We start from the raw sequence: 25,146 nt of genomic DNA on the forward strand, positions 1-25,146 counted from the left end.
AAGAGGTGCCTGCATTGGTGCCTAAACATCCCTCCTCTCTTAGAGGAATCATAGAGTTAGAAGGGACCACAAGGGTCATCTAGTTCAGGCATAGGCAAACTCAGCCCTCCAGATGTTTTGAGACTACAATTCCCATCATCCCTGACCACCAGTCCTGTTAGCTAGGGATCATGGGAGTTGTAGTCCTAAAACATCTGGAGGGCCGAGTTTGCCTATGCCTGATCTAGTTCAACCTCTAGCAATGCAGGAATGCATGGGAACTCAAACATGGGACTCAAACGCACAACCCTAAGATTACGAGTCTCATGCTGAGCAAAACGGGCCCAGTCCTGGGGCATGCTCCAACCTGCATCCCCCACCTTCTGTCATCCTAACAGTGGAAGAAAGCCTGCTGCTGCACCCAGCAGGGTTGGCGTTGGGCAGGCAATTTGATGAGGTTCCTTCCAGCTCTAAAATTCTGTGGTTCTCAACCAGCCTGGCACCCTTCAGATGATTAAGACTGAAACATCTATCAGCCCTGGCCAGCATGGCTGAGCTGGTGACAGCTGTAGTCTAGAACATCTGGGGGGCACCAGATTGGTGAAGTCTGGTCTGGAGCCAAGAACCTCTGTACCACATCCAAGTATTGCTAGATGAAGGTCAGAAAGAGCAAGTCATTCTTGTGTGGTGCTCTGACAATGGGGCTTCTACCATGATGTAATAGAATCAACTGTAGAGTTGAAAGGGGTCCCAAGGATTGTCTAGTGATTCCAACCCCCTGCAATGCAGGAATATCAATTACATGGCAGGTGGCCATCCAACCTCTACTGAAAAGCCTCCAAGACAGGAGAGTCCACCATCTCCCTATGGAGTCTGGTCCACTGTTGAACAGTGTGGTAAAGTTATGCTGCAAAAAGTATGCATGGGTTCTGAAGCACTGTCAGTAGGCATCTTGCCTAGGATACCAAGAAATGAAATCTTATCCCCACCTGGGGAAAGATACCCTTCATTTCTTTTTTCATCCCACAAAGTCTGAATTAAAATGACCAGCAGTTTAGTTTTGGATTGTGCAAGAATGTGTACTCCATATGTTTCAGACTGAGCCCTCTAATTAGAAGGAAGCAGAGCGAAAGCAGTGACTCATACAGAGACTCAGCAGGCAGCCTCCTAAAAGCAGAGGCAATTCATCTTAGCCTTCCTGCCATGAGAGTAACTGAATAAATACCTGTTAAGGCAAGCATTCCACTGAACTGAACTTCTGATTCGTTTTAACTTTTTTTAATTGTTATACTTATTAATTTTTGTTTTATTGTTTATTTTAATTAAGGCTATTTTAATGCCCCAGTGAATTTGCCAGCTGCACTTGATTCAGAGAGGCCACAAAGTTACCTGTCTGTCAGGAGAGATGGATTGGAAGGAGGCAAGGTCAGAACAGGCAGTCATGCAGAAATACAACAGTCAGCTTTTTCAGGGCAGGTAATTTTCCTGAATCACTACTCGAAAGAGAGTAAATGAACCAGTCTCATTTGATCATGAGATGTGGCAGAAGGATCAGGAAAGATTGACTGGAAGAAGGCAACTTCAGACCAGAGACTCACACAGAGACAGAAATGGGATCCTCCTCTGAAGGCAGGTAATTCTGTTATATTTGTAGTGTGGGTGACTGAATGCTCAAATTACACCTTGTGATGAAAATAAAAATTACCTGCATTCAGTGTAGGCCGACTGGAATAAAATGAAGCCCAGAACAGCTATTCATGCAGAGATGCAATGGGCCATCACCTGTGTGCGTGGGTGCACTGGGCTAAAATTTCATTCTCAATAGTAGACTAACAGCTCTCTCACAGGACACTGGGTATGACTCTTTTATTACAATGATTTTTTTTAAAAGAAATTGCTGGAGAGTTACAAAACCATTCCTTCTGAAAGACTGAGTTATGCTTTCTTAAATGTAGCACAGGAAAGGAAGATGCACATAATTTATTTTTATAATAATTATTATTATCATTTAAAAACAGAAGCAAATAAGGTGGGTGGAATGCATTAAACAATTAGGAACACCCCCCTCCATGCACAAAAAGGTCAGTTTTGCATTGGAGTTTACACCCTCCCTCTAGAGGAGGTAATCTCTCTCCCCCAATTACGGTATGCTTAATATCTGACTCAAATGCTAACATGTGAATGCGATCAACACATGTTGCCATGCAGGTACATTCACAAAGGGGGTGGGATTGGCTGGGTGCCCCCTTCCCTTCTCAGTGCTCTTATATACTAGGAGTTTTTTTCTGCAAAGAGCTAGGCCAAAACAAAGACTTACAAAATGTCAATTTTTAATGGGGGGGAGGATGCAGTTTAGTGCTCCCCCAGCTAATACTTTCTCATGATTTGCATCATTACATCTCTCCCTTGCATTCCCTGCCCAGAGAGGAGGGTGCAGTCAGGAAGAAAGTGCAAACATATTCCGGATGGCCTAAGAAACCGATTCCTTTGTGTCCATATTCCACCGCCCGCCCCCCACTTTCCATAGGGCTAAAATTGACGCAAATGTAAACGGACCAGGTGGAAGGCGATTTAACAAAAAAAAAAGTTAAGGAGGAGCTAGATTTTTTCGTCCCCACCCCCGATCTTTTGATAGTCCCGGTTTTATAAATGGTCATATTTGTCTTTGAAAACGCAAAGCAAATAGGCAGTAGGTTAGTTTTCAGATGGGGCTGGTGGAAGAATTAGTTTTGCTTTGATATACATACACACACTGTATATATTTGCAGCAGCGGGATCCTGCCAGGATATGCAAACTCGGATAGCCACCTTAAATTAAAAAAAAAATACACACATACAAAACTGATCTGGGTAGCAGCAATGCAGGCTTCTGATACTGCAACTGGAGCATTTGGGAACGGGGCGGGGGTGGGGGGGGGAGGCGCGCACACGCAAAACCTGCATCCCATCCCCCCCCCCGCAGCCACTCACTTCCTTTAAAGGGTTGTGCACCCACTGCACCCCACAATGACAAATCCGGCTCATTTCAAAAACATTAAATTAAAGGAGCGAGAGCTAGACTGCAGTTGTCTGAAATACGGCAGTCACCTCAGATAACCCCCCTCGCCGGTACACCAGCGCGTGTCTTCAAAAGCTTCCAGCCGCAACACGATCACCCTCACGAGCAGCGGGATCGGGACCCGTGCTTTGCCCCATCCGATCGACGCCTTGCAGCAGATTATTTGAGCCGCAGTTTCTTGGAAACGTGCAGCCCATAACGAGATCCTCCTCCCCTGCCACAACAGATGAAGGATTTTGTGGTGGCTGCATTGTTGTTCGTTGTCGTCTGAAATCGTACAGCGCCTAGCGCAAAGCGAGGCAAGCGCTTGCAATCGCACGCAGCCATCCTATTTCCATCAAACAAGCCAGGCTGGGTTTGTGTGTGTGCAAGGAAAACTCGAAAAGAGTAACAAAGGAGAAATGAAAGCCAGCCCATTTCACTGGGGGAGAGAGAAAGAAGAGGCGGGGGAAACGGGGCCGAGGCTGCAAGCTTTAGGCACACTTTCCTGGGAATAAAACCCGGTGGAGGACCCTGGGGTTTACTCTCGAGGAAGCGCACGGGCAGGCTGCGTGAAAAAGTGTGCGTTTGAGATGCACCGCCAACCTTCCCGGTCCTGCAAAATGCGGTACCCAGGCTGCGTGAGAATTCCAAGTGGAGCCATTGCAGGTAGCACATAAAATTATACAATAAAACGAGACACACACATCTGCAATGGACCCACGTTTAGGCTGCAATCCTGTAAATAATCTGCCTCTCTTGTTCAGAACCGGTGCTTGCTTCTATTATGAATTTCCCCCGTTAGAAATAATAATAATCAGAGAATTGTGAATAAAAGACCGTACTCACCCAGTTGACACCTCCAGGGCTAGAAAGCAAAGGTGCTTTCCGTGGTCAGGCACTTTGCTCTCCAGATTGATGGATTTTTTAAAAAGTTAGCCGGTGCAAAAATTGCTTTTCCCAGCTGATGGGGCGATTGCTAACAGCGGCAAAAGCCTCCCGCTGGATTATACTCCTCTCTCCTTCCTTACTCTCCTTCCTTACTCTTTGCACATATCAGGTCCGTCTTTCTTTGCTTCCCTTCACAGTGGAAAAAACACCAGCACTTTCCCCCACCCTGAGCTCTACAGCAATAATCAAAAGGAAGGCTTGTTAGATTTGTGTGTCTGTGCTGGTGTGTGTGTAAAGTCGCCGCCCGCTCTGCACTTTTGCAACGGCGGGTCGTGCTGTGTAGACTGTTCCTTGGGGATACTGAAGAGTGTCTTTACATCAGCCGTTCTCAGCCTGTTTTGAGGTCACGGACCCCTTTGAGGATCTGAGGCAAGCTATGGACCCCCTCCCCAGAGAAAAATCACTTAAAGCAAATACGCACATTTTGCATACATTTTATGGGAAATATTTTTTATTGAACAAAATAAAGTGAAACAATAAAAAGTAAACAAAATGCATTAAAAATGCAAAAAGACAGAAAGGGGGGAAGCATGCACTTAATTTTATTGCGTCGGGCACAAAATAAACCCATTTTTGTGCCCCCTGAAGCCCATCTTTGGACACCCCCCCCATGTTTGTTTGTTTATTATTACATTTTAATACCTGCCCTTCACTCTGAGGTCCCCTACAATAATTAAAATACAATATTAATACTAAAACACAATATTAAACATTATTTAAAGCGGTTCAAAACAACTTATTTATTATTACATTTGTATCCCACCTTTTCTCCAAAGGACCTGAACACACTTCTCCCCCTCCCCATTTTATCCTCACAACAATCTTGTGAGGTAGGTTAGGCTGAGAGAGAGAGGTTGCCCCAAGGTCACTTAGAGAGCTTTTTGGTTACTCCACACTGGTAAAAAGCCTTCTTTGCATTGAGCACTTGTCAGGCAATTATTGTTATTGAACATAAGCAGGCAAAAGCTCTGCTGGTAGAGTACAAGATTCTTGATCTCAGGATCGTGGGTTCAAGACTCATGTCGGGGAAAATATTTCTGCATTCTACAGTTCCATAATTCTATGAAATTCTACGATTCTATGATGCTATGAAAAGACACATAATGGGGTTGTACTCAACACCGGTCTTATTCAGTGTAATAAAAGATCTGTACCCATTCATTTCAATAGGTACAGTAGAATTTAACTGGATACAACCCAAAATGTTTAACTCTAGATATGAAATTCATTGCCAACTTTATTGCTTCTAATCAAAAACCAATATGGTCCAAAGTTACATATCCAGCCAAAGGAAATAAACAATTTGTTATTATTATTGTTGTTGTTGTTATACATATTTATACCCCACTTTTATCCTAATCTGAGATTCAAAGTGGCTAAAACATTTAAAAACATGATAAAATACAAAGTAAGAAACACAAACATGTTAAAAATAAATAATTACAATATATTAGAACACATTCAGAACCACAAATGTGATCAGCATCATCTGCACCTTAGTTTTTAAAGGCCTGTCTGAATAGGAAGATCTTCACTTGCTGGTGGAAGGATAACAAAGAGGGATCTAAGGTAATATCTATTGGGAGAGAATTCCATGCATAAATATTACACTACCTTCTCTCCAGATTAAAAAACAGGTACACTAAATTCTCTTCTCCACAGATTTGCAAAACAAGCATACATAAGATTGGACTGTAGGCTACTGTCTCTCACGCTGTGTAGACACTATAACTTTAAAGCACATTCAGAGCATAGTCTTTCCCTCAATGAATTCTGGGCACTGTAGTTCACTCCTCACTAAATTACAATACCCAGCAACCCTTAACAAACTACAGTCCCCAGAATTCTTTGAGTGAAATAATGTCCTTTGGATGTGCTTTAAAGGTGCAGTGTATACACAGCTTCACTATCCCATATCTGCAATATAAATAGTTTGCAGGGTTGTTGTAAGTATTGGGGGGGGGGATAAAGCAGGAAGATAATAGAGTCTTGGGGCACTTTTTAAAAGACTTATTGTGGCATAAGCTTTTGTGGACAAAATGTAAATGCTAAGTACTGTATCACCATTCCCTCTATTTCTGATGTCCAGATGGTGAGTGCCAAGCCTTATGTAGCAAAAACAGCACCAACCCAAACACAAGTGGAACATATCAGCAGGCCATAAGGGAGACCACAAGGTTTTGCAGAAGGACAAAAATATCCCCAAGTACCGCCCTATCAGTCATTTAAGATCCACTAAGGGATGCCCTGGTTGTTATTCTCCATTTAGCTTCTGCTGGGTAAGGGATGATGAAAGCAGGGCATTCTCAGCAGTGGCCCCTCTGATTACGAAACTCTCTCCTAAATCACATCCTTTTGCTGCCCCCCATGTTGGCGTCACTTAGGCACAAGCAAGGTGAACATATTATCTTTTTACCTATATACCTTTGAAATGTAACCAGCCTTCTTGCCAGCACTGTTGCTTTGTATATGTAGTTTCAGTGTTGTTAACCTTTTTTTCTGTATCGTGTTACCTATGAGATACAGTATTGCCAACTGCTCTGTGCTCCCACTGGTAAGGCCATAGCTCAGTGGCAGAGCCTCTGTTTTGCATGCAGAAGATCCCAGGTTCATCTGCAGGTAGGGCTGGGAGAGACTTCCTGTCTGTTTTAAACCCTGGAGAGCCACTGCCAGTCAGTACCGTATTTACAATACAGAACATAGCTAGATGGCCCTAATGGCCTGAGCTTGTATAAGGTGCCTTCCTATGTTCCTATGTCCTTCCTCTAGAAAGGGGCTTCTTTTTCCAGTGCAGCAAGATCTCCCATATTTTTTTAGTCTCAACTCCCTTTTCCACTCTCAAAGGGAGAAATAGATCACTTCTACATACGGAGGGGCGGGGCTACAGTTTCCTTAGAGTGGGGTCAGCTAACTTTTTCAGCAGGGGGCGGGTCCACTGTCCCTCAGACATTGGTGGGGCTGGACTATATTTTGTGGGGGGAAATGAACGAATTCCTATGCCCCACAAGTAACCCAAAGATTCATTTTAAATAAAAGCACACATTCTACTCATGTAAAAACACCAGACAGACCCCACAAATAATCCAGAGATGCATTTTAAATAAAAGCACACATTCTACTCATGTGAAAACACGCTGATTCTCGGACCGTCCACGGGCCGGATTTAGAAGGCGATTGGGCCAGATCCGGCCCCTGGGCCTTAGTTTGCCTAACCATGCCTTTTAGAAGATCCACGTCTTACCCCCCACACCAGCCCTGGGAACTGTAGTTTCTTAAGGGTGCTGGGAACTGTAGCTCTGCAAGGGGTAAACAGTTCCTGGGATTCTTTGGGTGCGGAAGGGATGTGCTTTGAATGCGTGTTGTACACAGCAGTCACTACGTCTCTCAAGCTCTACTTTGGGCGAATCCCCACCGTTCCCTATCACTCGTGCAACAGTCCCATGGCACCTCTAAATATCTGAGAGAAGAGCCTGCGGTGAGTGCGAGAAAAGACACATCCGCGCGCGCACAACTCCAAGCTGTGAAATTCAACAGTGCAACATTTCCCCGGAATCGGTTTTGTGTGTGTGTATGTGTGTGCGCAAACGCGCCCGCCCGCTTCGTGCCCTGTTCAAAGCCCGGTTCCGTTTCTTTCCCTCCGCTCGCCGGGCCCGTGAACCAAAAGATCAACCGGGGCCGGCTTCCCTCCCAGTCTCCTCCTCCTCTTTCTTCCTCCTCCTCTTTGCTACTGTTGCATTTTGGGAGAGGAAGTGCCCGGACCACGTTGCTGCCGCTGGGAGCGGACGGAGGCGCGAGCGCAAAGCATGGCCGCTTCCAGCAAGAGGTGAGTGTAGCTTTGCAGCCAGGTAGCCTCGCAGGCGTTTAACAGAGCTAGCTCTTTTTCTAGAAGATGCACAATATCATAGAATGGTAGAGTTGGAAGGGATCCCCGAGGGTTGTCGAGCCCAAATCCTTAAGCAATGCAGGAATCGCATCACGCGGTCCCGCCTCCATTTTGAAACCGGACCGGTCCCACCTTAGCTTTGCAAATGTGCTAGCTCCCAAGATATCTCCCAACTGTCCCCTTGGAGGGTTTGCATGATTTTCGGTAATTCGGGCTATGGAGAAAGAGAGTATTGGAAGCTCTCATCCTTTTCCCCTGCGCGTGTTTGCGGATTTCCCTAAATCGTGGGGGCTGCAAGGAACACCTGGGAAGTTAATGGAACAATTTCGCAACTTCTAATCCATGGATCTGTTTTTATTGGAATTGGCTACTTGTGTGTCTTCATGATCAATGTTTATGGGGTTGTTTACATCGTGTGTTTTAATTATAGGTGCTCATATTTTAATTTTTATGTAATTGGGTTTTTATACTTCGCTTAGGAATCTGCTTTGGCCTTAAGTAGATATACAACTAAATTAATAATAACAATAATAATGATACAAGTAATATACTTTTTTTATAAAGCTGGGAATTGGTTTCATTGAACACAGTAGGACTTACTTTCTTTTTTTTCTGAGAAACAGTGCTGAACTATATGGGCCATTGGCCTGACCCAGCAGACTTCTTACTAGGTTTCAGGGTAGGTTATAGCAATTAACATGCAATGTTAAAAACAGTTTAAAACAACTTACAATCACCTTGAGGTACTTGGGGTCCTGGGCCGCATAAGGTTTTATAGGTCAAAACCAGCCCTTTGAATTGAACCCAGAAACTAATCTGATACAATTGCTAAACGATAATAAAAATAACTTCAAGTCACAATGCATAAAACACCACAAAACATGCAAAGCCATGTAGAAGGATCAAATTGAGAAACAAGGATTCATGACTTATAAAATTATTGTTTTGAAATATCCTTGAATTTCTCTCTTCCCAGCTGCTTCTGCTGTTCTCAAAAGGCTCCTAGCTAGGGCTGAAAGGTGGGGCAGGGCAGGTGGGAAAAGCCATTGCCTGATGAACAGCAGAATGTCTCTCTCCCCTCACAGTTCTTTAAATTTGTTAGTTGCTTTCTCTTGCCCAAGGCAACCCAAAGTGACTTACAACCAAACAGACAGACAGAAAAAAAACCCCTATAGATGCATTGAAACCAATTGTTGTTATATACATAATTTAAACAAATGCGTTTAATTACTAAATAATGATGAATAGCCAGTGCAGTCAGACTATTGCAACTGAAAGAATGAGGTAGGAAAGTCCTCTGTTTGCCCAGGCTTGTGGCCATTCAATCCTGAGCTATGGTCCTTGGATGATGCTCTTGACATCTGAAAGGCAGATTTTTCCAGCGAGTTCTCACACCTCTGTTCTTTTTTTGAAACTGTTCTTTGTCTTTTGTTTACCCATTTTGTCCCTTGCCTCCCTGGGAACAGAAAACTCGCTGAGCTGAGTGTGGATGAGTTCCTGACTTCTGGATTTGATTCTGATGTGGACGACGAGTTGCAGGAGGAAGCCTTGAATTCCAGAGAGGATGGGGTTCATAAAAAGCTCAGCCAGAATGGGAAGGCGCCCGTCAAGAAGAAAGGGGGGCTAAAATTGAAAGCTGTGGAAAAGTAAGAGAGGAAAACGTTCCTTGTTTTTGGAATTTTCTAAAATGCTTTTCATTACATTTTGAAATGTACAAAACAAACCACAGATTTTTTTGTTTGTTTTAAAAACATTTGAAGTACAGTGCATTAGAGTAATAGTTTTAGCTAATTTTTATTTTATATATTGCGTCTTTGTAAAGCGCTTGGAGACTCTTGTAGATTGAGGGTATATGAATTGTTCAAATAAATAATAAAATAAATGATATCCAACTACGGTTTAGTCAGAGCTTCCCCCCATAATGTTTTGTTATTTCATTTTATAATGTATATAAAACAGAGAGCAATTCCAACAACAGATGAAAATTAGAAGATGAAAAACAAATCTATAAAATAGGCATGTAGAATGAGTGCAGTTGCACATGGGTTAAAAAAAGCCCAAGTACAGACTTATGTGCGTTATCAATTTATCAAATATAGTTCCAGATTTGCCAGCCTTGTAACAAAAGTTGTCTTGAAAATGATGGTTCCGCTGTATATGTAATGAAAGAACACCAGGTCATAAAAAGTGTCTGGTGGTTCTAGCCCTTGTTAAAATGGCAAATTATGCATAATTTTCTCCATTATCTCTATCACCTTGGAAGTCAAACGGAATCCGTTCCGGAAGTCCATTTGACTTCCAAAACGTGTGGTAACCAAAGCGCGGCTTCTGATTGGCTGCAGGAAGATCCTGCAGCCAATCAGAAGCCGCGGCTGCCCCACTGAACGTTCGGCTTCCAAAAATAGTTCGCAAACAGGAATACTCACTTCTGGGTTTGCGGTGTTTGGGAGCCAAAACGTTCGAGAACTAAGCTGTTTGAAAACCAAAGTATGCCTATATTCAGATGTACTTAGAGGGGACCCATTGAAATTAAAAAAAGATAGAGGAAAGGCGAATAAGAGGTGATATGACATAAGATTATGAAATTATGCATGGCATGGAGAAAGTGGGCAAGGAAATATTTTCTGCCTTTCCCATAACATTAAAATTCGTGGACATGCAGTGAAGCTGAATCTTGGAAGGTTCAGGGCAGATTTTTTAAAAAGTACTCCATGCAGCACATAAACTATGGAACTTGATCTCCCAGGAGGCAGTGATGGTCACCTACGGTAAAAGAGGATTAGAGAAAGTCATGGTGATTAAGGCTATCATTGGCTTCTAGCCACAACGACTGTGCTCTTCCTGCGCAGTTAGAGGCAGGAGAGTACTGCTGTGTTTGGGTCTTGCTTGCAAGTTTCCTATAAGCATCTGGTTGGCTGCTGTGAGAACAGGATGCTGGACTAGAGGGGCCTTTGGCCTGATCCAGGAGCCAGGCTCTTCTTAAATTAGTTACAATTCCAAACGGTTGTGTGCCAAACCCCTGAAATGTACAGTGGTACCTCGTTACAGACGCTTCAGGTTACAGACTCCGCTAACCCAGAAATAGTACCTTGAGTTAAGAACTTTGCTTCAGGATGAGAACAGAAATCATGTGGTGGCAGCGCAGCGGCAGTGAAAGGCCCCATTATCTAAAGTGGTGCCTCAGGTTAATAATAATAATAATAATAATAATAATAATAATAATAATAATTATTATTATTATTATTATTATTATTATTATTATTAATACCCCGCCCTCCCCAGCCAAGGCCGGGCTCAGGGCAGCTAACAAGCAATAATAAAAACAAGTTGAATGAATACAACTTAAAAACAAGATTAAAATATTGAAACATTAAAATGCAGCCTCATCACAGGAGGAGAAAGGAAAAAGAAAGAGGGGGAGGGAATCAAATTGGCTCCAAGCCAAAGGCCAGGCAGAACAACTCTGGCCTACAGGCCTTGCGGAAAGAAATCAGATCCTGCAGGGCCCTGGTCTCATGAGGCAGAGCGTTCCACCAGGCCGGAGCCAGTGTTGAAAAAGCCCTGGCTCTGGTTGAAGCTAATCTAAGGTTAAGAACAGTTTCAGGTTAAGAATGGACCTCCAGAGCGAATTGAGTTCTTAACCTGAGTTACCACTGTACATCCAAGTTATAAGCAATTGTTTCTAAATCTCTGTACTTTCAAAGTCAGCTTTTGATTTTTATTTTATTTTAAAGAAACCACAATTCCTCTCCCCTGATCAGGAAAGTGAAGACAGGGAAGGCTTCCCAACACAAAGACCAGCTCTCCCGGTTGAAGGAACGGGATCCGGAATTTTACAAATTCTTGGAAGAAAACGACCGCACGCTGCTGAATTTCGATGCCTCCGATAGCTCTGATGAAGAGGATGGGCTTCACGTGTTGCCTGAAAAACTAGAGGTGATTTGTTTCTGTTTTAAAAAAACATATATAAGCTGATTTTCAGTGATGCTCTTGGACAGTTGCATAGGGTCCGCCTAGTGCCGCCCTTAACATCATTTTAGTGCCCATTGAATACCTCTCTCTTCCCCATGGTATTTGACAGATTATGATGAATATTTCAGTTTATTCCTGCTTTCTGCTGCTGAGGTTTTGCTGCTTCATTGGGTCTGTTTACGGGTCTTTGTAATGGCTTTGTTTTAAGCCATTCTATGTTTTTTGCTTCATCTTGACTCTTTATTTTTCATGAGTTGCTTGGATACAGGTTTGTTTGTTTTTTGTAACAAGTGACTAATCATTTTATTTATTTGACTTATATACCGCCCTTCATCATAAGATTGCATGGTGATTCACAATATAAAAATACAAGGTAAAAGCAAAAATCAATAGTTAAAACATAACAAAACAATCACTCTGCCTTCCACAAGTTAAAAAAAAATACTGATCCACTGTTAGTCCTTACTTAGGTTAGACCCATTGGGTGGTGCTCAGCTAAATGTTACTTGGAATAGACCCATTGAAATCAATGAAAATGTGTAAGCTATGTACATTAATTTCAGTATGTCTATGCTGAATAAAACTTAGCTGAATACCACCCACTGGAATGAATGGGGCTGTCTGTCTTAGGCCCATGTATTTCAATGGGTGTTCTCTGAGTAGGATTTGGTTGGCTACAACCACATTTTAAAATGGCAATTTAGAAAGCATTGATTCCTTAAAAGCAGATCACAATAAAACAATACACCACACAGCGATAAAATAAAATGGCGGCATGAAGTCTCAGTCTCCGGCGGGGAGGGAGGGGAACTCTTGATTCTATGAAGAAAACACGGTGTCACCATTTGCACCTCTTGAGGCAGAGAATTATGGGAGACAGGCCATGACAGAAAAGGCCTTGTCTCTTGACACCTGTCTGGCCTCGGAAGGCAGTGAGACCCAAGAGGAAGACTTCGGAGGCGAGCAAGAAAATCCATGGCTGGAGATGTTTTATTGATGTTATGATATGCTGTGTCTGCAAAGAGTTTTCCCAGGCCGAGGACGCAAGTTTTGAGAAAGACCGTGCAACATTTAATGATGAAACGGTGAGTTTGTAGTTCTATTCTGCTTATACGATTTTCTACATTTGCTAAATGTGACAGTTTTGTGATATGGAAGGAAGTGAGTGACATCTGACTTAAAAGGACTAAGTGATTTAAATTCTCAGGGATGGGGAGCCCAGAAGCTGCTTTAAGATCCAGATGCTGTGAAAAGCAGGATATATTCTATGCTCATGATAGTATTTTATTCTCATGTTAATTATGCTGTTTTAAATGTACCATTTATATTATATATTATATCCTTTAGCAATGTTTCGTTTTGAGATGTTTAAGATTTTTTTTTGTTAGCTGTTCTGCGTTATTAAATGAGCATTCTATAGTTACCTCCTTTGTTTTTCAAATCTTTGTAACTATATTTTCAAATCTTTAAGGTAGTACTTTAGTTTCCTGTTAATTGTGGTGCTTTGAATGTGTTACATGAATTTTAAGGTGCAAACACCTAGCAGCCTCTCCCCCCCCCCCCCGGGAAATACCAATCCTTCAACCTTCAACAATTTAGGAAATATCCCCTTGAAAAATAGACAATTTATTTTAGTGGATATAACTTAGACAGGGCAAAAGCAGGGCTATTTTTAGCCTCCAGTTGAACTGTGAGACTCCCTCCCCAATAGGTAACAGGAAAGTCTTGATAAGAACTTTCCCAATATAGACTGGCTGAGTTCTTTTCACTTGCAAATACCTCAAACCTATAAATGGTTTAACTTCTGCCAGCCCTCTGCAAATTTTTTTTTAAAATGGACCTGACAAAGGGGTATCTGCTATGTAAATGGAGACAATTCTTTGTCCATAGACTCTATGGATAAATGAGAACAGCATTTAAATAGAATTCTCCAGGAAAGCAATTAACATGTATCCTAATCTATGACTGACAGACTTTTAAGGATGTTTGGGATGAGAAATTTGATCTTTGATTTACATGCACAACCCATTTGTGTGACTTTTGCATGATGCTTTTGGGTGGTCCCTGGCTAAGGGGCTGGGCAATTTCCATGTGTCTTTGAACTGGTTAGTTCTGCTCTGGGCTTCCTTCCCCACCTCCCTGCACTTGCAAACAGAAGAATAAAGATCAGCCTTGCATTTGCCCCTCCGCTCATTCTCTGACCAAAACATGAACTTAGGGGTTGCTAGGTCCCTTGATGGGAAGTTGGACTTTAAAGTCAACCCCATGTTTTTGTATAACAAATGTATATTTAAATTTGACCTAAGGTGCGCAAGGTTTTTTATTTAATTTTCCTGAGAAGGGATCCTTGTTTGGCATAACTATGGGACTCATTCAGTTGTCATTTGCATTCTCCTATGTTTCCACCTTCCAACCTACCACCAGCACAGTGATGCACTTGTGGAATCGCTATGGATGCATTGTGGCATGAATAAAGATTAGGCTTAAAACGTTTGCTTTTGGGCACATTACTCTCTTTTGTGCAAGTAAAAAATCCAAAACTCTTAATACACTATCCAGTAAAGCCCTAGAGCTAAACTTGCAATTGTGGCTATAATATTGTGGATGCGTCCTACTAAGAGCAGCTTCACACCAGTCTTGGACACTTATACCACTTTGCAATGTTAAAGAAGGTTCTACAAATAAAAGCACTTTCTACATTCATGAGTATTGACTTTGGGCATGCTAATTGCATATGTACAATCACCCAGAAGGCTCCAGCTTTGTTAGTAACCAGTCAGTGGTTTCAAGTTGTACTAGCAACCATCTGGTGGTTGCATGTTGTGCTTAATGGCAGAACTTCCAGCTGCAGGAAAGTTCGGAGGAAACCAGCCATTAACAGTGGCAGATTTTAATATGACCATTTTTTCCTTGTTATTATTAGGCTGCAAGTTACTTTTGCAGCTAAAACCAGACATAGGCACAAACACCTCCTAGCTTGCATATGTCTTAACTTGCTGCTCTACTACCGCATCAAAAATGATGGAAACCTATGAAGAATTATAGCCCGAGGTGGGTGCTACATCTGCACAGTTCCTCTGTTCTTTGTCTTTCTGTTTTTCGTGTGACATTATCCTTGCAAGACTCCATGCATTCAGGCAAATAGCCTGCTGCTTTACTATCTCTTTGATGAAACAAAAGTGATGAATGCTGTAGGGTGGGTTTTTTGGGGGTGGTTGTTCATTTGTTCCTTGTCCATATGCTTTCACCTGTTCCTGTTTTAAAAATTGCAGCATGCTCTTATCTGTAATTAATAATGCCACAAACTCTTACAAAGTCTGTGTGGGGTGGGCAGGACTCTTCATTCTCTCTCTCATGAATGACCTGGAAAGTCTTCCTTGTGCTCAGAGAGTTGGCAGAGGAGGAGCTTGCTGGGACTGGGGCTGTGATACCACCAGCAGGGTAATTGGACCAGGCTCCCATGGCTGATGTTTCAGAGCTCATGGAGCCCCAAGGCTGGTTGTCCAAATGCTGCACATCAAGCCTCACTTGCTGTTGGAATTGAATTACCATTCCCCCTACTACCATGAGCAGAGATAGACTGCAGAAAGGCAAACAAGTGCTGTTCAGTAATGTTTTATTCTGGATTGTCTTGTTTGATGTTTTAAAGTGGTGTAAACCACTTTGAGATTTTTTAAATTTAAAATACAAAGCGGTTTAGGAATGAAATGAATAATAATAATTTCATTTTTCTTCACCTTTTCAGATAAGAAAACATGGTGCATCTGCTACTCACCAAGCAGATGAATCTGCCAAGTCAAGCCCAATGGCACAGGCATTAAAAACAATGGACAGTGATTTGCGCATGAAGGTGGAGAAGCTGTTCAACATTGCATACTTCGTTGCCAGGGAGAACCTTTCATTTGAGCTCTTCCCAATGATATGTGCACTCCTGAGGAAGATTGGTATAAGACTAGGCGAGGCGCATACGGATGATGAGGCGGCGAAACAGATTGTGCATTACATTGCCGAAAGCCTACGTCTGGAACTCAGGGACAAATTGAGTAAAGCAAAGTTCTTTGGGATTTTGGTTGACGGCTCAACGGATAGGTTGGCTGTCGCATCTGACATAATTTACTTTTATTATATATTTGAAGGTGGACTGAAGTGCAGTTATGGAGCCATTAGGGAATGTACTAGTGAGAATGCAGCAGGTGGGACATCTACAATCGAGTCGGTTCTCTGTGACTACGTACCCGACTGGAAAAGCAAGCTAACGGCGATAAGTTTTGATGGGGCCGGTGCTAATATGGGGACTGTGTCTGGCGTAGCAAAACAGTTCCAGGACAGCTGTCCAGGTTTAGTGGCAGTGCACTGTGTAGCTCACCGACTGGAGCTTGCGATAGACGATGCCTTCAAGTGTGTAAAATTTGCTAGGGTCGCCGAAGATGTTGTGTGTGGTATATACACATTTTACTACAGTCGTCCTGAAAGAGCAAAGGTGCTGAAAGATATTGATGAAGTACTGAGCGAAAAAGCGCTTCGCCACATAGGTATTCGCAGAACCAGCTGGTTGCAGTCAAAGAACCGTGTTGTGAAGGCATTGGCAAACAATCTCCCACTAGTGGTGGCAGATTTGGAGCAGATTGTGAGTGGTTCTGGTGCAGAGTCAGAACTGAAGGAGTACTTGGAGCGTTTGAAGTCGGAACGGTTTGTAAGGTTTTTGTTTCTCATGCACGATGTTTCGAACACACTCGCGAGACTATCTGAGGCGTTTCAGAGGAAGTGTGTGTCGGTTAATGATGTTGAGATCAGTTTGGCTTCGGCAAGAGAAAGGCTGCGGAGGATGGTGAAAGAAAGTGGCCCTCAGCTGCGAAAATTTGAAAGTACCGTGCAATTGGAAGACGGCGTGTTAGTGTACAGAGGTGTGAAAATTGCTTGTAGTGCAAGTGAAATGGAGTGCTTTGAGGAAGATCGACGTGTCTTGCTGAGTTCAGTTGTGGAAGGAATAGACAAACGGTTGGACAGTATCAGAAACGACAAAGTTCTACGAAATGTGGAAATATTTGACCCATGCAACGTACCCGAGCCAGTCGGTGAAAGGGACTCGTCTACAAGTAACCATGGAGAAAAAGAATTGAGTGAACTGATGCAAGCATTGCCTATCAATGTAAAAGTCGACAAGGAAGCCATCATGGAGGAATATCAGGATTTTAAAGTGTGGGCTCGGAATAAGAGAGTCATCACGTGTGAAGAAGCTTGGCAGCGTCTTCAAGCAGAGTCAACAGCTTCTGATTCATATATTAATATATGTAAAGTTTTGAACTTTTTGCATGTTCTCCCACTTAGTACTGCAGAATGTGAGAGGGGCTTTAACCAGTTAAATCTGATTAAAACAGACATTTGGAATAGTCGGCTCGTGACTACCGTTGATGACTTACTAATGATCCAGATGAATGGCCCCAACCTGGAGGTTTTCAATCCTGAAAATGCAATTAATTTGTGGTGGAAGGATGTTGCTATAGAGCATATTGGAAGACCAGACTTCTAAAAAGAAAAACTATTTTCGAAACTGAAGTGTGGTAGCAATATTTTCTATTGTATAAGCAAAATTAAACATCTAATTCAATTTATTCATTCACCTTTTGTAACAAACTTTGCAGTTTTTTGTCCTTGTCATAGTACTCGTAATAAATTGTGCAGTAATCTTAGCAAATGAATTAGTGTTACGCTACTGTAATGATCATGATGCCACTTACAATTGATTTATGGATTTAGCGCTAGCACTACATAAAATATTACTGACATACAAAGCTGTGTTACATACAAGTGTAGCACAATACTTTATATAATGCACACACATATACATATACTGGTATTTATAAAAATTAGTTATTCAAATGACATGGTTGGCCGCTATTGCTAAGGCTGAGCCCCATATAGGTTTATAGTGTCCCAGTAGCAATTGCTATTAAAAATGTGATATTGAAAATGTGTCACTGGTGTGAATTGTGTATTCGTTTGCGTGTTTTGAAAAAAGATGGAATTGGTAAAATGTGCAACTGAATAATTAAATATATTAACATTGACAATATATACAATTCAATTTTTGCTTTGTAATTGTAATAAAAAGAGAGGGGGATAGACATTCCATTGTGTTGACTGTAACCTAAGTTAGAGGTGCTTTTAGCAACTGGCTTATATATTTGAGTTTCTAACATTGATAGGGTGTTGTCAACTAAATGTTACTTGGAATAGGCCCACTGAAATTAATAAAAATGAGTAAGCTGTGTCCATTAATTTCAGTAGGTCTACACTGAATAAAATATAGCTGAATACTGGAATGAATGAGGCTGACTGTCTTATGCCCATTTATTTCACTGGGTGTTCTCTGAGTAGGATGTAGTTGTCATTTTAACATTTAGTGGTAGCCAATTTTTTAAAAAATAACCGAATCCTTAAAATAAAACTACACCAATAAAACAATGCACCACAGAGCAACAAGATAAGATAAAAGAGCAGCATCAGGAGCTTTTCCACCCCCATCATTCAGCCTGCATGTGGAGAGGTTACAGGGAACTAGGCAGAGGGCCTTCTCGGTAGTGGCGCCTGCCCTGTGGGATGCCCTCCCATCAGATGTCAAGGAGATGAGTAATTTATTATTATTATTATTATTATTATTATTATTATTATTATTATTATTATTATTAATACCCCGGCCAAAACTGGGCTCAGGGGCTAACATCAAATGTATAACACATTAACATAAAATCAGGCAGTCAATTAAAATACATCCTAAAATCAGATCAGGATCAGAATAAAATCCAATCAGATGGCAACCCGCAGATTAGCGTTGGGGACCTTAAACTGCTCACCAAGCCCAACTGTTTGTGGTGAACTTATATGGGCCTGTGAAAAAAATTAGGAGGCCACTTTCATGCAAGTTCTTATGAAAGGGGAGAGGGAGTCAGACTGAACCTCAACCAAAGGCCTTTAGAAGACATCTGAAGGCTAGGGAATATTTTGATGTTTGATGTCTTGCTGTGTTTCAATTTGTTGGAAGCTGCCCAGAGTAGCCTCACTGTCATGTCTCAGTAGACCAAGAGAGCTCCTGGGAAGATTATTCTTGGAATGGGCTGGATCAGGCCTGTTGCCCTGCTAGTTCAGCATCCTGTTTTCATAGTGGGCAACCTGATACTTCTTTGAAAGCTTGAAAGCAGGATCTGAGCACAGCAGCATTCTCCCCCTTTGTGATTCCCAGCATCTGGTCTTCATTAAGACGCATAACATTCCCCATCGGTGGAGGCCTAACATAGCCATTGTGGCCTAGCAGCCCTTGATAGCTCTCTCCATGAATTACTCTATATAGTGTTTTTCTGAAGCCATTCTCATTGGTGGCCATCACTGGTGGGTCTTGCGGTAGCTAGCTTGTGCTTCATAATCTCTTGAAAGCAAAATTATCTTCCCTCATCTACAATAGAGTGCTGTTGGTTGATAGATTCAGCCCATAAATGTGCTTCAGTGGTTGAATTGGTTGGCACATGAGTACTGTTAGATTGTACAAGGGTTTACGATGGCTATATATATCCTGGATAAAATTCCTTACAGAGGTCACCCTCTGGAGTTCTAGTGAAAATTTTAGCTGCTGTCATGAGCTCTAGGAAAAAGCTTAAGAGTAATGATGTGGGTTTTCCAGAATGTTTTTTCTCCAGGTACCCTAAATTTGTATCATGGTTATTTTTTGTTTGTATTACTCCAGAGTATTACTGGGCCAGAGATTAAGTCTGGAGGGTTCTAGCCAACTAAGTTTTACTCAGAGTAAACACACTGAAATTGATAGACTTGTTAGGCCCACATTTAAAGCACTATTATGCCAGTTTAAACAGTCATGGCTTACCCCAAAGAATTTTGGGAAGTGACGTTTATGAAGGGTGGTGAAAGTTGTTAAGAGACCCCTATTCCTCTCACAGCTTCGATTCCCAGAATTTCAGGAAAGAAGAATTGCTTGTTAAATCACTCTTGGGGATAGTAGTACCGTCAGAGGAATGAGGGTCTCCTAACAACTTTCACCACCCTTCATAAACGTCACTTCCCAATCAATGGATTGACAACATGATAACACTTGCAACGTATGAATGGATTGCTTATAGACATAGATTTCGGACAAATATATTGATATCTGTAACAGGTTTATGCAGAAGGCAGTAGGTTATTAGCAGCCATATGTAAGGATAATAATATCACTTATATCTATACCATAAGCTGTAGAAATGAAATTGAATTTCCAAAATGTATTACACCAGGCTTCCTCAACCTCGGCCCTCCAGATGTTTTTTTGGCCTACAACTCCCATGATCCCTAGCTAGCAGGACTAGTGGTCAGGGAAGATGGGAATTGTAGTCTGAAAACATCTGGAGGGCTGAGGTTGAGGAAGCCTGTATTACACTGTACTTTTGGCACGTTTTTTCTCTTCCACATTTTTTAAAAATTCCTTTTATCACATTTCTGTAGAAATGAAAGCCTTTCAATTAAATACCAATTAAAACAAAAACAAGTGGCACTTCCCAGGATTCGTTGGAGGAAGCCACGACAGAAGCCCTGATTCTGTTCTGACAGTACTCATTACTATGGAGTACTGTTGCCTTTTTAAAATAACACTTTGGCTGCTCATGGCAGCCATTCTGTGCTGTGACACCTTGGCACTTTTATTGAACTCCAGAGGCTTTAAGACCACTATTTTCTCCGTCCCTGACTGCCCACTATGATTTTGGGGTGTGTGTGGGAGTTGTAGCCCAAAACCTCTTGAAGAGCACCAGGTGGGGAAAAGGACCGTGGAGATTACCATCAGGTCTCCAAGGTTTTGGATGGGGCTGGGCTTTTCCAGGCCTACATAAGCATGCCAGTGATTGAAACTCTGGGACCTTTTGCACACAAAGCATGTGCTCTTTTTCTTTTTAGCGAAGCATGTGCTGTAACCATTGAGCTTCCCCTGACATTTGAGGGGTGAGTACACAGGCAGAGAGTCCTCTTCCAAATCTGCCTTCCAGGTATCTGAAAAACCTGCTGCCGACTGCTTATGACGTCCTTATGATAACCTCTCGGCACCATTGTAAAATCTTTTGCAGGAAGCCAGTGATGATGAAGATGATGAAGAAGAGCAAACCAGCAAACGGAAAAAAGTGGACTTCATCAATGTAAATTTGAAGATGGTGGAGCATTGGAAAGCAGCTGCAGAGGCAAGAGATGAGGCCGTTTGATTTCCTTCCCACTCCGTTTTTTAAGGGTAGCGCTGATTAAATTGGGGTGCTGATCACCTGTCCTTGTGCCCATCCTATAGCAAGTATCTTAAGAAAACATGCGGCACGCTCCCTTTGGTGTTAATATCTAGCGTGCCAAAGGTGGCTGAACTGTTACACCCTGGGACTGTCGGTTTCTACATTCCTCATCTTAATTTTTAATGACGCGCAGAAAGCTGTGTCTGTCTGTCTCTCCTTAATCATCTTCCCATTGCTCTGTCCTCTTTTCTACAGAAGCAGCTCACAGCAAAGCTCTTCCACGAGATCACCCAGGCTTTCAAAGCCTGCGTGGTAACAGCCAAGGGGGATGCCTCGGGGATGGAACCTGGCAAGTACAAAGTCACTGATGGCACAGGTGAGCTTCCAGCCCTTCTCATGTTTGCCTTTCGCCCCTAGTGGTGATAGAGAACCTACTCATGCAGCCGAGTCAAGTGTCACGTGGGTTTACTGGACTGTACCATTCACAATAGAGGAGCATGAATGGGGAGCAGTCATAGCTCGGTGGCAGAGCATCTGGTTTGCTTTCAGAAGGTCCCAGGTTTCATCCCTGCATCTCCAGATGGGCCTGGGAGATACTCCCTTCCTGAAACCCTGGAGAGCTGCTGCCAGTCAAGGTAGACAGTACTGGGGTGTATGGGCCAGTAGTCTGACTCTGCGTAAGGCAGCTACCTTTGTTCATGTATTTGAAATCCATCAGGAAACAAACCTGTTACATCTAGAAAGTGGCACATCAAAGAGACGGCTGATCCAGAACCCTAAACTGCTAGTGTTCTCTATGCAAGGACTATAATGTCTGGTGTCGGGGTGTGTGGGTGTCATTATTTTTATTCCTTTATTTGAAGATTCCTAAAATAATTAGGAGCTACAGTAAGATGAAACAGGAAAAAGGGGTAGATTAAATAAGCAGCAGAAGCGCAATGACAAACATTTCTGCAGTTGCACACCTGGTACTATATAAAAGGGCTGGGTCACCCTTTGGGAAAAGCCTTCCCAAACCAAAATGCATGCAAGTCGTTAAAATCTGAAGTTGTCCCTTCTGCAGTTTTTTTTTAATTGAATATTTATTAGTTTTTCACAAATTATAAAAACACAAATCACAACAAAAACATACACACACACAAAACACCAAAAAACACCACATGTATAATTTCAAACCCTATTTTCATAAAAGATTTTCCCGACCTCCTCATACCTCCCCTTACTGCATTCCAATCTCTAATTAATTTTGATCAACAAATCCTTCCCTAATTTCTAATAAATGAATTTTAACCTTTCTTTTCATATTACATAATGGTTACAGCATTCAACCTCATATTTTCCAAATCCACGACGTCTCAACATTCCACAATTTTACAATGTTTCTTAAGATAGTCTTTAAATTTCCTCCATTCTTCTTCCGCTGTCTCTTTTCCCTGGTCTCGGATTCTGCCAGTCATCTCTGCCAGTCTCATATAGTCTATAACTTTCATCTGTCATTCTTCCACGGTGGGTAGTTCTTCTGTCTTCCAATACTTCGCGATCAGTATTCTTGCTGCTGATGTAGCATACATAAAGAATATCCTATCCTTCTTTAACACCAACTGGTTGACCATCCCCAAGAGAAAGGCCTCTGGTTTCTTCGGCAAGGTATATTTAAATACCTTTTTTATTTCATTATAAATCTTCTCCCAGAAAGCCTTAATCTTTGGGCACGTCCACCAGAGGTGAAAGAATGTACCTTCATTCTCTTTACATTTCCAACACTTATTGTCAGACAAGTGGTAAATCTTAGCAAGTTTGACTGGGGTCATGTACCACCTATAAATCATTTTCATAATATTTTCTTTTAAGGCGTTACACGCCGTGAACTTTATACCGGTGGTCCACAACCGTTCCCAGTCTTCAAACATAATGTTATGACCAATGTCTTGTGCCCACTTGATCATAGCTGATTTAACTGCTTCATCCTGTGTATTCCATTTCAGCAGCAAGTTATACATTTTTGACAAGTTCTTAGTTTTGGACTCTAACAGTTCTGTCTCAAGTTTTGATTTTTCCACCTGAAAGCCGTTTTTCCTGTCTGACTTAAAGACCTCCATTATTTGATAATAATGAAGCCAGTCACGCACTTTATCTTTTAGTTTCTCATAACTCTGCAATTTCCATTTGTCCCCCTCTCGTTCCACAATTTCCCAATATTTCGGCCATTTCAGCCCCTTCTGCAGTTTGGATGGCGTAGTCCAAAAAGATCTTGTGCCATGTGATTCTGCTGCTGCAAGTGCAGCTCAAAGTAGCATCACCAGGAACATTCTTCCTTTGTTTATTATGTACTGTTCACTCTACCAGTATCAGAGGAGGCTTAACTGCTGCCTCTCAAACTTTGCCTCTAAGGTGAGATTAAGGAGGAGGACCCCCATATTCCCTTGTGCCGGCAGGGTGTCCACTGAGAGCTCACTTCCTTTCTGTAAAGGTGCCTGTAGTCAGTTCCCTCTGCCCCTGGGGAAGTGCTGTAGCGAAGGGGCAAAGCACCTGCTTTGGGAGAAGGTCTCAGGTTCAGTTCCCAGTGGCATCTCCCAAGCAGAGCTGGAAAAAGATCCCTCTTTGAAACTCAGGAGTGCTGCTGCTAATCAGTGCAAAGAGTTCTGAGCTGGGTGGACAAATTACCAGGCACCATATAAGGCAACTTCCTATGTTAAAGGGTGGGAAATATAAAACAGCATATAGTACAATATGCTTATCTAGTAACTTGTTAAAAATAGAAATAATAAGGGCATGTCCACCCAACGAAAAGATGAGCACTGCCAGAGAAGCCTGTATAGTTATCATATTATCCTGTACAGTGGTACCTCTAGTTACGGACTCATATTATCCTGTACAGTGGTACCTCTAGTTACGGACTCAATCCATTTTGGAGTGCCGTTCACACCCCGAAAAGCCCATAACTAGAGCACCGCTTCTGCGCATGCACGATAGAGCGCTTCTGCGCGCACACACGTGCAGCGAAACCCGGAAGTATACATTTCTGGGTTTGCTGCGTTTGCAAGCCGAAAAGACGCAACATGAACCTAATGCAACACGAGGTATGACCGTATAAAGGGTATTTAAGAGCTACCCCTCTGGCTATACAGGAGCCATTCCAGTAGGGGGAGCCAAAGGATCATCAGTTATTGCTAAAACTTTGTAGTGCTATTTCACCTTCCCAAATGGTTCTGCAGGGGGTGCCCCACACATTCTGATATACTCCTTGTTATATATATATATATATATATATATATATATATATATATATATATATATGTGTGTGTGTGTGTGTGTGTTTGTGTGTGTGTGTGTGTCTGTGTGTGTGTACCTCTGAGTTGTGTTCAAGGGTTAATAATTGGCCCAGTAGGTGCATGCATTCATTTAGGCAGCTGGGCATTTTGCAAAATGATTTGTTTGTTTGTTTGTTTGTTTGTTTATAACAGGGCAGTCAGGTAGGTCTTGAGATAAAAGATGCAAATGTTTTCAGACTCGCATGCAAATTGGGATTTTACTTCTTTTGTGTGATTCTTAAGTGTTAGATGCTGCTGACCTTCCAGTTCATTCTATTTAATAGTGCTGCCCCACTTTTTTTAACCCCCCCTTTAAAGTTCCTTGATCAATTTAAGTCCTGTTCTCATCTTCCCACACCCATTCGCCCCCTTTTTACCAAAAGTTGTGCTGTGTACCCTCATCACCTTGAGGACTGGGATCTTGCTTTTTAAGCAAAATAAGTTCTCACTGAGATTCCTAGGAGGGTTGATGTCAAATTAATCCTAATTGCAGAGGCTTAGAGATAAAACACACATGCGTGTGCACACAAACACACATACACAGCCCTGTGTGTGATCAAAACTGCTTTGTTCCTTACTGCAAAGGAAGTGTTATGTCTGGTTACATAGGTTTGTTTTTCTGTCCTGTTTAGTGTTCAATACCCTGGTGTCCTTCTGCATTCGCGATCTTTTTAAACTGCTGCAGAAATTGCTTCAGGTGAAAGCTGCAAAAAACAAATCCAAGTAAGTTTTGGTTTTTTTAATTGGAGGATAAATCTT

The 25,146-nt window shown here is 42.1% G+C and overlaps 2 protein-coding genes across 7 annotated transcripts in view; one reads left to right on the forward strand and one right to left on the reverse strand.

The window, feature by feature from the left end:
* Positions 1-4,187, reverse strand: part of KLHL17 (kelch like family member 17) — a 31,590-nt gene extending 27,403 nt beyond the window's left edge. The window contains exon 1 of the mRNA XM_053400833.1: positions 3,866-4,187. The gene's annotated coding sequence lies outside the window, so the exon portion shown is untranslated. The remainder of the gene's footprint in view (positions 1-3,865) is intronic.
* NOC2L (NOC2 like nucleolar associated transcriptional repressor) overlaps positions 1,296-25,146 on the forward strand; it is a 75,764-nt gene continuing 51,913 nt past the window's right edge. The window contains exons 1-6 of one of the 6 annotated variants that reach the window (XM_053400826.1): positions 1,335-1,455; positions 9,317-9,496; positions 11,585-11,786; positions 20,927-21,037; positions 21,332-21,452; positions 25,020-25,110. In XM_053400826.1, coding sequence (XP_053256801.1) covers positions 1,385-1,455; positions 9,317-9,496; positions 11,585-11,786; positions 20,927-21,037; positions 21,332-21,452; positions 25,020-25,110 — 776 coding nt within the window. In that variant the 5' untranslated portion in view covers positions 1,335-1,384. Of the gene's footprint in view, positions 1,456-7,679; positions 7,791-9,316; positions 9,497-11,584; positions 11,787-12,098; positions 12,908-15,567; positions 17,798-20,926; positions 21,038-21,331; positions 21,453-25,019; positions 25,111-25,146 lie in introns of those variants that run through there. The other 5 variants (XM_053400827.1, XM_053400828.1, XM_053400829.1 and 2 more) reach the window with 5 other exon arrangements.

The sequence above is a fragment of the Podarcis raffonei genome, chromosome 8 (genome assembly GCF_027172205.1).
Source record: "Podarcis raffonei isolate rPodRaf1 chromosome 8, rPodRaf1.pri, whole genome shotgun sequence".
Classification (NCBI taxonomy): Eukaryota; Metazoa; Chordata; class Lepidosauria; order Squamata; family Lacertidae; genus Podarcis; species Podarcis raffonei.